The 14,652-nt window shown below is 39.3% G+C and overlaps 1 protein-coding gene across 3 annotated transcripts in view; it reads left to right on the top strand.

Moving 5' to 3' along the window:
• The first annotated feature begins 1,620 nt into the window (after positions 1 to 1,620).
• atxn10 (ataxin 10) overlaps positions 1,621 to 14,652 on the top strand; it is a 78,744-nt gene continuing 65,712 nt past the window's right edge. For 2 of the 3 annotated variants that reach the window (XM_085437659.1, XM_085437660.1), the window contains exons 1-11: positions 1,621 to 1,794; positions 2,351 to 2,542; positions 2,859 to 2,944; positions 3,475 to 3,571; positions 3,677 to 3,841; positions 3,939 to 4,019; positions 4,248 to 4,404; positions 4,574 to 4,691; positions 4,916 to 5,097; positions 9,070 to 9,133; positions 11,680 to 11,846. In XM_085437659.1, the coding sequence (XP_085293785.1) occupies positions 1,664 to 1,794; positions 2,351 to 2,542; positions 2,859 to 2,944; positions 3,475 to 3,571; positions 3,677 to 3,841; positions 3,939 to 4,019; positions 4,248 to 4,404; positions 4,574 to 4,691; positions 4,916 to 5,097; positions 9,070 to 9,133; positions 11,680 to 11,846 (1,440 nt within the window). In that variant the 5' untranslated portion in view covers positions 1,621 to 1,663. Of the gene's footprint in view, positions 1,795 to 2,350; positions 2,543 to 2,858; positions 2,945 to 3,474; positions 3,572 to 3,676; positions 3,842 to 3,938; positions 4,020 to 4,247; positions 4,405 to 4,573; positions 4,692 to 4,915; positions 5,098 to 9,069; positions 9,134 to 11,679; positions 12,814 to 14,652 lie in introns of those variants that run through there. The other variant, XM_085437661.1, reaches the window with a different exon arrangement.

Genomic DNA, 14,652 nt, shown 5'->3' with positions numbered 1-14,652 from the left:
CAGAGCAGCAAATAACTATTCAACCGCAGCCTTTCACTCAAAACCACAAATTAGAGCACTCGGGGGGATGAAAATTAGACGGTTACATAATGTTGAGTCCACGAATGTCTGAATTGAAGCACGTCTTCACAGAGCCACACTTCACGCATGGCTGAAAATGTTCGCACCACAAATGAATTTCTCCTTTGTTAGCGCTATGCCAGATGTGTTGAAACATGGATTTTACAAGAGTGGAATGAAACAGGCTCTGGTATTAGACCTTCAGGGTGCAAATAAACATTTATAATTTCCTTAACCACTGTGCGCTGTGTTTAGGTTCAGCTCAGTTTGCTGTCGTGAGTGCCGCTGTGACAAACTGCTGCTCGACACAAGGAGCCATTTCATTTCTCCTTGCATTTTTCTCTGTCTTGGAAGACCAAATACGACATGATTCACTTGGTATTAAAGTGTTTCATTTAACAACGCTGATTGTGTTTTGTACAGGAAAAATGCCCGACCATCTGTGAATAATAAAAACTGTGTGTGTGGTTGATTGTCTTGATGTTTTTGTTTTTTCTTTTTCCGAGAGAGCTAGATCGTCTGCCACAGCAGACTAAACCAGCCGCCGTCTAGTTAACATTACTGAGGTTTCTAGAATGGCTGAACCCTGATAGGATGTCCTGTTTTTCCTGTAACTCAACTCTTCAGATTCCCCGATCATGCCACAGCATTTCCAGTTTGTGAGGATATTTCCAGTTATTCCACTTGAAAAATGAATAATGGGAATTCTATAAAGGGAATGTTTGCTTCTTTCATTGCCTCATTTTAAGGCTGACAAATTGCTTGAGGTGGATGCTTCCTACCATCCGTAATCAACTCTTCTCAGCAGCGAGCTGCTTTTCACCACTGCTGTGCTGTTCCAGGCCAGTGGAAATACAAGGGAGAACCATAATGGATCTGTAATCTAAAATTTGCCACTCTACATGGAAATCACAAAGGCTTGTTTTGCGGCTTTGCAGCTGCAGTTGCAGTAGCTGTTCTATAAACTATCTGGGTTGAATGGATTGACATTTGAACTTTTCAAATGTTGGTTTTGGTGAATGGATTTGAGATGTGAATGCAGCTGCATCCTATAGCAATTTTAGGGAGGTTATAATGGGTACAAAATTAGACTAGTGTAAATAGAGTTTGGTCTCTCTATTTAAAAAAAACAAACAAATTTAGTTAGTTTTCCAAGAAAACAAAATAATTGCAGTTAGTTTTACATTTAAGTCTATGTTTTATTTGTTTTATTTTAGTCAACTAAAATGTTATTTCATATGTATTTTTAGTTTGTACCTTTTTTTAGTTAACTAAAATAACCTTGGTCTCCAGAAGCTTGATGGCTCTCATCAGTTCTATTTTTACTTCTGTCTTTCTCAGTGCTAAGTGCTTAATCAAATCATTACAGTGAAACACAGAATAGTTAAGTCATTTTTACCCACAGTTTTATCCAAAAACACATGAAAATTCATTCTGTAGAGTCTATTTGCAGTCACAGCCTTCATTACACAGCAGTCTAGGAGACTCTTCTTCAACAAGAAAACAGCAGCACATGCTCAGTCCCCGCCCCATACTGATTTGAACCAATAATGTCTTAAAGAGTTTTCCGGACGTCCCGCCCACAAGCGTGAAACAGGCAAACATGGCAGCTTCCACCGACATCATTTTGGGGACCTCAGCGTCCATCGCTGGCATTTTAAATGAAAAACACGGACCTGAACACTTGCAGACTTTAAAAACATTTACAGCTGCGCTGCGGGATGTCGAATACAGGTGAGGTCTGGGTAATTTATTTATGTTTTATACGGAAATGGGCCGTATCAGTGCGGTCCGGCTAAGCTAGCAGTAACTTGAAAATACCCAACTGTCAACTACGCACAGCCAAATATAACGGCACGCCCGGTTTCTGAACTCAGACCTAATAATTGTCGCTGCAGCATAAAAAAACAAAACTAACACATATCAGCAGTATAGCTTCAGTACGTGGTTTTGTACTAAAAGCACATTTTTAAGCATTACTGGCATTGTTTTTCCTGTGCAGGAGCTAACTCTGCTTATTAAAATTTAACGGCCTGTGCACGTGACATTATGCTCCCTTCTGTAGAATTTGTAGCACAGGAGTATCCCGCACATTTGGATTCAAATTGTGAACTTCATTTTTATTTTTTTCTTAATGGAAAAAAGACAGTGTTTCACGCAAGATCCAGCTAATGTAGTGCAAATACCGCGTTATTAACTACATCTGTGTTTTATATCTGGTGGTCTCCCAGTGAGAGTACTGCAAATGAAATGAATATTGTGTATTTGTTCACCTGTTTGTCGTTGTCAGAGATGCTGTGGAGGAGAAGACATTCTCCACTCTTGTGAAGGTCCTGACCAGACTTTGTGAAGAGCTGCAGGCTGCCGGCTTGGACAGTGAGGATGTGCAGACCTTTACCCTGCAGCTCCAGCTGACCGCAGAGTGCTTCAGAGCTCAGAGGAACTCCTGTGTCCAGAGTATACGTAACCAGAGTCTGCTCAGGTATCCCCGACATCACAAAGCAGCATGAGGGGGATCTTTCAGTAAATACAAATTAATTAAGTAAACAATGGTCATAGAGTTTAGTGACTGATTTATTTGGAAACTCTGCTAAAAATCCTTCTTGAGCATTTTTCCTGCTAAAACTTGGCAGTTTATGTTTAAGGAACCTGTACAATTATATCTTTGCAATTGCAGGATTTGTTGAAGTGCTATTTTTGCAGTTTATTATAATATTATGTCAAAGTTTGTTAGATTATTGGGCACCTCCTTTCTTAAGACAAAGAAACACTTGACATAATGTGTCTTTGTCAACTAGGGAACTTGGTTTCATTGATGTATCCCTCAAACTCCTGAGATTTTTATCTACTGTAAATATGGAGATTCCAGATACCATCTTCGAACGTAAGTCTAAAATTCAGCTACTGATGCTTAAGGTACAGTACTTATGTGTTTTTCCTTTGTCCCTTTCAAAGCCAACTAAATTGTTTTGAAGTGAGCTATAGAGGTTGTTAGAGATGGAAGTAGATTGTGCTGTTTTTGTCTTGTGGTGCTCAAATTGTAAAAGAAATTATGACTTTGACTAGTCAAAAAAATATTATGCCTTTTGTGTAGGCAGTTTCATATAAGAACTATTTTCTGTCAACAGTCTACATCCGCCAACCAGAAGAAGTGTGCATCCAGCTAATATTACAACTCAGGTTAGGGGAGGATGTCATTAATGTTTACATCCTGTCACGATGTCACTATCAAGAGCTGTTTTTCTTTTTTTAGGGTTCTTTGAGTTTTACAAGAAACCGTTCTGTCAAGTTCTTTTGTATTCAAGAGTAGGCAAAAAACTTTAACAGTCTAGAGGGACATAAAAGCAATACACCATGGAGGAAAATGAATGTTGAATGTTTTTTCTTATTTTTGATCGGTTTTCTGTGGCTCAGCTCTTCGCTGTGGCATCCAGTTTCTTGGTAACTTGGCTGTTGGTAACCAGTTGTGCAAAGATGACATTTGGATGATAAGCTTCCCAGACCTTTTCCTGTAAGTTCTGTGTGCCAAAATCTCACCCTCATCTTTTTGTTTGACTCCAAAATCACATGCAGATTCTATATTGGTAATTCTGTCAACCCGAACGTATCCAAACAGGCAGCTGCTTAGCACTGACGATGAGAAGACCGTGAACTACACCTCGATGGTAATCCACACATGCCTGGATGAGGCCAAGGTGGAAGATTTGTCCAAGCCACAGAACATTGAGCTGGCTCTCAGGGTGATGGAGCTCTGCAGGACTCAGCCTGAGCTGGACTGGACGTAAGTGCATCATCATGGTACTAACTTGAAAACTGTTGTTATGCATTAAGGGCATATTTAAGTGCTACTTTCCCTTTGCTATTTATTGATTTTTCAGAGTGCTGATTGCAACACAGCATTTCCTGAAGTCTTCATCGCTGGTGGAGAACATGTACTCTGAAATGTCTCACCATGATAGGTACTTCATTTTTGTTGTTTGGACAAAAACATGAACAATTCATTCAAACAGAATTGTAAAAATAAAGATATGGTTAAATGTATGCTACAACACCTTTCAACCTATTATTATTTTAGTTTGTTTGGTTTTTGCACTGCAGAGAATTGATGCACAGAATAGTGGTAAAAACAGCTAATATTTAAATAAAAACTATAGATGCTTCATATAGATGTACATTTTGTTTTTCAGAGTTACTTTATTAGAGCTACTTTTAGCCCAGCTAAGAGAGGAGGGCTCAGAAGACTGTGGCATCCCTCCCAGTGTGGCTCATTTCCTGGCCACTTCCTTCCAGAAAGGTTGTGGTGCTGTGCTCACACTTGCTACGGGTTCTGCGTCCAGTGATGAGGTACAGATCATAAATTCAACACAATTTCCGCGGGTTTTTCACCCTGCGTTTGTTAGTCTTACCCTGTGTGAAATGAATTAACCTATGTTTCAGTCATTTTGACTCAGTATTGTGTCTCAAAAGATTCTTACTCTGTGGACTGCCCCCCGTTTGTTGCAATCCCCTGCAGGTCCTGCAGGAGGCACTAACAGTGATTAGTCTGCTGGATGTGCTGTGTGAGATGACCTCAGACCACAAGCAGTTCATGTTCCTACAGGATCATCCAGACCTTCTAGTAACTACTGTTGGTAAATGAAAAACAGCCATTAAGTCAACAACCGAGCAACAGCAGACATTAAACAGCCCGCAAAGTCCAAATGCTGGAAAGTTTGAGGTTTATCATTTAATCTGTTTCTTAAAGGAGAAAAGCAGAATCTCATTTGTCAAAATCAGCTATAATCTGAATAGCTTTATGCTGCTTCTCAGAAGGTGTTCTGCTTTTCCTGTTGTCTGTCACAAACTGTCCATGCAGAGCTCCTGGAGCAGGTACACGCCACTGGGAAGGCCAGTAAGAATATTTTCAGTGCTGCTCAGAACTTCTCCTTCAGTGGAGATGGAGACTCTTCTTCTTATTCTCCTGTCATCAGCTTTAAGGCACATCTCATCAGGCTCATTGGAAACCTCTGCCACAGCAATACCAACAACCAGAACAAGGTTTGGACAAATGAATGAGTGCAGGGATGGAAGTTTGTGGTGGTACTTGATAACAACTGTGACGAAGAGTGAATGAAAATTTTGCTGTAAGCCATAATTTCCAGATCAGAGGTAGCTCAATGTGCTGAGTCATATTTCCACTTGTCCTCTGTCTTTCCTTGACCTAAAAATCTTACTTCTGCACCTCAGAGTCCTTCATATGCTGCCATTTTAAATATGTTGAGAATTTACATACAGTATTTCATGATTATCCTATTCGTGGGACATAAAGAGAACTTTATGTCTGTCTACCTATCTGTCAGAGACAGACACAGAGTCTTGTACTTAAATCTGTCACATCTGAAGCGTTTCTTTAAGTAAAACTTCAAAATAGCTGCCCAAATAAGTACCCGGAGGCATTTTGAAATAACTGTTAGGTGGGGAAATCTGCTCAAGCACTTTAGCTATTTTTTTCTATCTATCTAGTAGGGGAGAGGAAAAATCTATGCAGTATGGTATCACAATATTTTCCTTGCCATTATTGTCAATAGAGGTACAGCAAAAAATCAGTATTTTATTAAATAATACTGTGAGGATACTTCGTAAAAGATGGCTTATCTCATGCACCATCTTCATGAGATAAATGTTAGCTGAGCAAACAACGCTACCTTCTAATTCAGAGCAAGCTAATGACTCAGTCACAGTAAAAATAGGACAGCAACCATCTTGCATCTACAAAAACATAGCTGGCTGACTGATGATTGTATTGACTTTTTTCATATTGTACTAAATGGCTGCGCAGAGCTTAACAGTCATGACCACTTTTGGTCACAAGGTGATTGCACAGGTCGCCTGATAGGAAGCTGTTCTGCAAACGGTTGCAGTCTGACTTGGAATGACTGCAGTCACTCTCTGAGAGATTATTTTAAATAATTGCTGTTTAATTTATAAATGCAGGAAGACTACCAACACACTACTATGAGTCTGAATGAGCACAATTTGAGGGGACTTGACTCAGCTGAGTGGTTGCATTCTGGTTATATTCCTGTAGAACAGGAAGGTTGCTGAGAGCAAATGTGATAAATGTTTTTTTTTTGTCTATGCAGACTGCAACAGACAGCACTATGTGCCTATTTATTACAGATAATTGCTGTATTGTCAGAAATGGGTTACATGTAATTGCTTGCTTGACACCATGTAATTGTAAAGTGACAGGAGACGGACTCTGTCCGGCAGCATGGGTGGCAGGTTTCGGTGACAGTGTTTGTGTGCTTGAATATCTCATTTTGCACTAAAAAAATAACTGAAGTGAGATAACTTTTGTCAGTATCTTTTTATCCGAAAAGAAAGTTAACTTTAGGACATCATTTTCGGCTACAAAAAAATAAATCACAAAATATGTTATTGCAACACTCAGCATATTGCAAAATGTAAAACATCATATTGTCATGATATCTTATCACGTGGTGCCTGTTGATTCCTACCTGTACGTGCTAGCTGTGAAAGATGAGCAGCGGTAAGGTTTTATACGTGGGAATATGGATATTCTCATCATTAGTAAATGTCGGTGCTTATATGCTTCTCTTCCTTGTCTCTCTCCCATCCTCAGTAGGAGGAGGGTAAGACACAAGGACGAGTCAAGTGAAGGAAGCGGGGAGACACATTAGCATATTGAAAATTGCCCAAAGCCTCTTTGGTTAGTTTTATAATATGTACTGATAGTTCTGTCAGGAAATTATGGTTTAGAACAATTATCGAATTTAGAAAAGGAAAATATTTACAAACCCTAAAATTTAAATGTTTTTCTTTGCTTACATTTATTCTAGCCTGCTGGTCTGCCCTTCTAATGCGATCCTTGGTCTCCTAGCATTTAAACAAATACCCTTAATCAGTCCAACACAGTTGGAGGGTCAAAAGTGTAAATGTGACTGCGAGGTTTGGGAGGCCGACCTGAATTAGTTTGCTTTGTTTGACCTCTCCACTAAATGATCATGCTCAGAGGCAGGTTTTAGTAAATGGGCTGCTGCATGCAACCTCAAACCAAATCTCCTGAGGAGTGCAAACGAGTGCAAAGTCTAATTGAGCGAGAGGCTGTGGGTTCTTTCAACACAACTCGGTTTTCCGCTCAAATGTGAAACATTAGCTTCTTGTTTATTTTAGAAATCTTATCAGTTTTTCTCAATTGACATCTTTCAGCATGCAGCTATCAGCGTAAAGCACAGATGGGTAATAAAGCAGACAGTATCAACATCACTTTGTAGACTCGGTTGTACTTAATAGGAACAGATTTGTGGAATGCTTGTGGGATGGCCACCCTCAGTTGGCCCCTGTATAATATTTATGGATGCTGATCTGTGGTCTGTCAGTGGTCAGAAATCACCACGTATCTGTTTTCACCCAGATTTCTTCCAGTAAACCAAATGTCGTTCTGTTCACCTTTGGGAGAGATTGTAATTTAAGATGTGCATGCAAAGCGAGGAACTGCTTGTGCCGGACTGAAAGTCAGGGTCCAGCTGCTTGTTATTCATCCCTTTTATGAGTTTAAATATAATTACAGTAACTTCAGACAATGATTCCTAAAGTGGAAAACGCAGACCTGCGTGCTCTGTGTTTCTTTGACAGTGTAAATGACATTTCCATTTTCTGTAACTCAGCACTTTGTCTTGTTCTGTTGCTCCAGTGTGTTTGGAGAGTAATCGCAACGGCGTGCGGAGGGCATCAGAAAGCAAATACAACAATTAAGCCTATAGAATGAGACACATGATAAAGAACAGATTGTCCTGTTGTGGTGCTCTTAGACTAACCCACAACCACACTGCTTTGTTTGCATGGATGTGAGGCTCTGCTAAGGGCATCTCTGTACTGTTCCTTTGTCTGCTGTTTCTTAACTCGAATCGTGAACCTCGATAAACGTCTCACAAATTCTTTCAGTGTTTAAGTAAGTTTATACAGATTTATTTCCTCCTGAAAAAGAGATATAAAGTAACTAGAGACTGTACAGCAAGACCTTTTGCTATAGTTTTGTTCACTTAATAAGTCATCTCATTAAGAGTATCTGGTTTTATTCTTGCATAAACAATAGACAGTTTGTGGTCTTGATATGTAAATGTTTTTACTTCAGTAGATGCTGAGTACTGATCCAATACCAGTGTTAAATTAAAAATAATGTGTTATTCAAGTTGGTCCAGTTGACATACCTGAGGTATGAGTGGTACTGGTTGATTTTTCAAGAACAAAATTGATGTGCTGAGCTGTAGTAGCTGCAGTGACAGGGATGGACAAGACTGGGAAAGAGTACATCAGAGGGACAGTTCAAAGTTAGAGACACAAGGCTGAGCTGGTTTGGACATGTGCAGAGGAGGGACAGTGGATATATTTCATTAAAGATATTGACGATGGAGCTGCCAGCCTGGAGAAAAAGAGGAAGACCAGAGAGAGACGATTCATGGACGTAATGAAGGCGGATCCACAGAGAGGTCTGGTTTAAAAAGAGGATGCTGAGGATAGTTTGAGATGGAGGTGGATGGAGCAGCCAAAATCATTTTGTATCAAGCTATATCAGGCTCTATTTTTTCCTGATTTTGGAAAGTAGAATTTGGGAATAAATGACCTCCAAGGATAAATATACTAAATTGGCATTTGACGATTTATTTACACTGGTCTCATATTGGTTCAATGTGAGAGTCATCAGGCAGCTGCTTACTGCTGTCATTTATAGTTGTGCTAGTTTTGCCTCATTCAGCTCTCAGTTTCACTGCGAGTACACCTGCTGAGCCGACAGGTGAAGTGATGATAATGAATCAAGTAGTCAACAACGCCTCACGTTACGTTACAGTAATATGTTACCATTAAAGTTGAACAAACAACAGTGAAAACAAGCAAAAGAAATTGGGTAATTAATTCTAATTCATTAGAAGGTAACACTGTGAAATTAGCTGGGGACCTGGCAGCTGAGTTACTCTATATTTGATATCATTTTCTTATATCCCATAGGTGCGAGAACTTGAAGGCATCCCCCTCATCTTGGATAACTGCAACATTGACAGCAACAATCCTTGTATCCTTTCTGTGAAGTATAAATATGAAGCTGTGGTAATGTAGCCATATTTCATGTTTATTTAAATCATTCTTCATATTTAAGCAAAAAGTTTGTGGGCTCTTTTGCAATTAAGCTTTGTATATTTGTACAGTAAAGGTAGTGGGCTTGCCTGCACAACTTTGCATTGAGCTTTAATTGTTGCAGCGTGTACTGGCTGGCAAGGAAAGAGTGCCGAAATGTGAAGAGAGTTATGTTGCTGTTAGGGGTGGGTTTTTATAATCGATTCATCGATTAAAATCGATTCTGGCTTGGATAACGTAAAATCGATTCATTAAAATCCTGAATCGATTTTTTAATATAAATTTATTTTGCCCAAAATGCCAGAATCTCAGGTGACATCTCACAAAATTTTAAGAACCACCAAACAGTTAAGACAGTAAATGAGAGCAGGAACACGGCTTCTGCACATAGACTTAAACACACAGCGCGACCCGCGGATCAGAATCAGTTAGTTGTCGCCTTTCTCACGGTCGGGGCTGAAAGCCGACAGCTCGCTGATTCTGATCTGTCGGCGGGTCCGCGCTTTGTGTTCACGCCCTTTATAAGCCGATTCTAAAGCTGTTAGTTTGATCTCTCTCCAAACAATATTGACCGAACCAGCAGCAAAAGAAGATCCAAACGCTTCACATAAACACACACACATAAACTTTTTAAAATTATTCAAAATGCAAAACGCTTAGCCGTGTCTCTAATAAAACCGCTGTAACGTCAGAGGTGATGTTCATATGTTGATTAATGGTTTTCTTTCGTTTTTGATGTACTGCAGAATATTTTTATAAAATCCCAGGCCAGGAAAATCGCCTTCATGTTTTTCTGTGTTTTATCTTCAGCTACTTTGACACAAAGGCATCTGCTGTGACGCTTACACCTGTGATAAAGTCTTGCGTGTGTCAGCTTCCTTTTTATTGATACAAAAATATGTAAATGTACTGATCTGAATTATAATATTTCTGACTGTCAAAATTTCCCAGATTTAAATCGAATCGAATTAAATCGAATCATGGATCGAATCGATTCGGGACCTTGTGAATCGGAATTGAATCGATTCTAGAAATCAGTGACGATACCCAGCCCTAGTTGCTGTGCTTGCAGATGGTTGACAGTATCATGTGATGGGTTGCAGTTGGTGTTAAAATGGCTAATTCAACATGCAAATTTTGTTTTGTAAACTTTAAATCCAGTTTAATACACAACCAAAGTAAAATGCTAAACTTTCTTCTTCTATCCAGTGGAGTTACACTTTATTGGGCTTGATTCAATTAGCTGATGGGTACCAGCAGACCTTGGAAGAAAGAAAATAAACAGTTGGTACACTGCGGAGCTCCAGTTTTCACTTATTTATTGCACTAAAAGAAAGTGACGCTTCCAGCACCGCATTCATCAGACCCACAAACCCTGACTTTAAACTGGAGGGAGCTCACACATAATGTATCTTTGTCACAACTTTTTGACAGTCTTTGAGAAAACGCATATGTCTTCAGGTCATTGATTTTGTTCCCATGTTTATCTTTCATGTCTGCTTACCGACACATCCACACACACAGAACCACAACCCAGTCTATCTACCATTACATCCAAAATGTAGTTATCTAGAAAAAAAAGTGTGTATGGGGTGACCTGAAATGCAAAGTATACACAACCTGTCTGCAAACCCGTTTGTTTGTTAGGCTGTCTTTGAAGTCAATGACCCAGGGAAAATAAAAACTGCTCATGAGTTGAAAGAGCTTGATCTATTTTCCAGGTTTTGTTGGTATTGTATTTTCTTTCTATAACAAATCATTTCCTAGATCCATCTTGCATGACATCTACTACCTTGTAGCGCGATGCAAAGTTGTTGTTGTTGTTTTTTTTGGCTTTTTTTGGGAGGGGGGGGGGGGGATGCAAACTCACCGGCTTTTATGTACAAATGTACAAATATACAAAACTTAATTCCAAAAGAGACTGAATAAGACCACAAATTTTGATTTAAATTGATGCAGCAGTGTTAAATGGATGCTTGTTTTTAGGCAATAGTAATGTGTTTTGTTTTGTTGCTCACTTTTAATCTGTTCAAAATCATCCATAGTTCTCATAAACTTGGCTGTGGTGTAACCCCTCAGTTTGTCCTTTGTCTGAAATGAGTAGTTTCAGCTATTCATCTCTCTTTAAACCTGGTTTCTTCTCATTGGCTGCCCCTTGGAAACACAAGGTTTGAAGAGCAGGTGGGTGGGGCTGCTTTTAGCCTTACTGTATTATGGAGATCCCCTCTCTATGAGAAAGCCAGAAACTGATTCCCAAGCTTTTGTCTAACAAGGATTGCTTCCACATATGCTGACTGTATTATTTGTAACGTTTCCCATCTTTAATATGAAGAGCTACCTCTGAAGCTGTATAAATATGAGGAGAAAATAAGGAAATAATAAGTCATTGAAAAATATGTTTAAAAATAAAAGATGGAACAGCTGCATGTTCCACTCTCTAAAGCAGAAACTTTGACATTGTTGTCCTTAACCGGGCATCTCTAGTCATCAGCCAGTGGGCAATCTTCACCATCAGGAACCTCCTGGAGCACAACTCGGAGAACCAGAAACTGATTGCCACTTTGGAACGCTGCGGCACAGCTGACTACTCCGCGCTCAGGGAGTTGGGTTTCCTGGTGGAAGAGCGAGATGGAACCTTGCTGCTCAAACCTGTGAGGAAAGACTCCTAAAAAAACATCTGTGAGGAGAAAGAAGGTCCTCAACCCATAAACAGGTTTCCATGTAAAGTAGAAGGGAATACATGAAATGTGTACGCTAATGGGTGAACATGCAGCTTGTGTTAAAAGCCTCATGAATGTTACCAAGTACTTAAGCAGCTTCTTCAGGTTATAGGCCTGCTTAGTATTAGACAAATATTATCTGCGCCTGCCCAGGATAGCTAACAGTCACATTGCTGCCCACACAATAATCAAAAAAGTGCGATCAGAAAAGTATGTATTATGCTCTATAACGTACTTTTCTACCTCAGTAATGCTGGTACTCAAGCCTAAACTATTATGTAAACAAAAGATCTGTGGTATAGAAGCAGAGGTCAGGATGCCAGGAGCTCTGGCTTTGTCTTGATCCGAGTCTGGGAAATGAGTTTGTTAGTGGCGAGCTCATGCTGGTAACTTTTGGCAGGGCTGATGCTTTGCGGTTTAATCCAAAGACAAAGAGCACTGCAGTATCCTGGCTTTTTGCTTTTCACAGACACAGATGATACCAGCAGGGGTTTGGGTTTAATCCCAGGCCCATAGTGACTTCTGCAGTAACCATGAAACAGAAAATGACCAAAACATGATGTAATCTACCCCCTCCCTGCCTTACCTAATTAAATGGAGGCATCTTGGTCATGATATGAAGACCTTGTTCAAGTATTTCCAATATCCACTTATCTACACAGATATGGTATTCACGATATTATAAGCTAAGGCGATTTAAGGGGGAAATGCAGTAATACAAATGCATGTGTCATTATTTAAAAACAAGGCCCAGTGTGTTTACCGTGTTTTTGCTTGCCTTTCCAATTATTCTTGTTTTAGGATTATAACAGTATTAGTTAAATACTTAACATAGTTTTGTGAATTTCACCCTAATCTTCTATTTCTATCCATTAATGATTAAAACTAAGTCATTAGAGAGATCATGGCATGCAGGATGAGTTCTAACCATTCTAGAATAACACCAACTTACACTTCACAATACTTTGAGCAATCTATTATTTATTATACCAGACTCCGGAGACTTTTCCGGGAATATTTCATCAATATTGTATTTCCTGTTTAGCTGTAGCCATGTTTGGTCTGCTGACCTGTGATAGCAATTCTACATCAGTAGGCAGTAGATAAAAACATACTGGAATTGTGCATCTGCAGAGCGAGTGAGAGGAATCGGACCATAAGCATTAGTTTGCAGAATGACATCCCTCCTGCTGCTGGGTAAGCTGAACGGTCCTGACAACTCAACAAAGCAGCGCTTTATGCGCCTGCCAACACCCTGCTCCACCCTGTTTGCTCTGCACCTGATTTTTTAATGACAAAATGTGTTGAAACAATTGGTCGGACTCTCCTCTCGATCCGCCAACATAGTGAAGGGAGCTTATGGGGTTCCGGTCCCCAGGATTTCAGACGGCTAACAAAACAGCTGTTAGTCGCACTTGACTGAATGGCTGCAATGCTTTTCAGCCTCACAGGAAAGAGCCTGTGCAAGTCAGCCTGGCTGAATGAGGTGGCATGGCTGCAGCCATGTGGTCATCTCCTAACACATTAGTACCACATTGGTCAAGGTCATGATTTCTTGTTTCCCATGTCAGCATTTTACACCACAGGCCTCTACTATAATGTACTTGTGCCTTCTGGTTGGGGTTTCAAAGCTTCATTTTCTTTGGGTCGTACTATGAGGTTATGAATAATGAGTTTAATGCATAATAAAGGACTGCGTGTATCAAAGAGCTCTTTGTTTTTATTGAAATATTGTTGGCCTTTTGTGACACAAAACAAAAAAGCTAGAGGTGCCTTAGAAATTTTATTGGGAAAAAAAAGAATGAAATACAACTGTCAATGTTTGTGTTGCAGACTCTAATTTTGCAACAAAACAAATAAAATACAGATTTAGTTAAATTTCTTTAAGTTATAGCTATGCTTTTAGGAAACTGTTAACCAAAAGCACCATCAAGACAAATACAAAATACATGCACTTTGTTTTACACTACCCATGTACTGTCTATAAGCACCTTCCATGTACCTTTTTATTTTTATTTTTTTATAGGCGACCTATTATGCTTGTTTTCCAGCTGCATATTATAATACTTGGACTCTAGAGTAGCTTTGAGTGATTCACAGTTCAAAATAATCATCATTTATCTTGTATTCATCCATTTCCTTTAATAAAACCCTCTCATTAAGTCAACTTTCTTCTGATTGGATGCCAATTTACAATGCCATTTACAAATACAAGATTTGTCCCTTAGATGACCATATTAGGATGCCCCCTCTCAGTGAATACTACACAGAGTCGAAGTTGGAAAAACACACTAAAACTAAGTGTTTAGTGCAGTCTGAAGCAGGATTTCAGGCTTCATTAATTGAAAACCTTTCCATGTTTAATATGAGCACCCACCATTGTAGCATTATATATGTGATAGAAAACAAGGAAAAGCACAATAGGTCCACTTTAATAGTGGTTTCCACTTGCCTTTGCATTACTTTGATTTGACAACTAACTATTAGAGCCCACTCTGAGTTATGAAGGATCATGTGAAGATAGACGATCTGGTCAACTTTTGATAAAACATGTAGAATATTTACAGTTTAGGAACCTTGAAGAAAAACAAAAATTCCAAATAACTTAAAGCTTCTCAATCTGTATACAATGATGTCAGAAAGCACTCCTAAATAGTGACTTTCTTTCCACCTTAAATGACATAAAGTGCCACGTTCCTCATATAAAAATATACTCTTCAAAATGTTTTGTAAGTTA

Source organism: Copadichromis virginalis, linkage group LG17, assembly GCF_057382275.1.
Source record: "Copadichromis virginalis isolate Kocher_CV1m ecotype Utaka linkage group LG17, C_Virginalis_male_GT1.1, whole genome shotgun sequence".
NCBI lineage: Eukaryota > Metazoa > Chordata > Actinopteri > Cichliformes > Cichlidae > Copadichromis > Copadichromis virginalis.
Note: the sequence above shows the minus strand (reverse complement) of the source record. Positions and strands in the feature narration are given on the sequence as shown.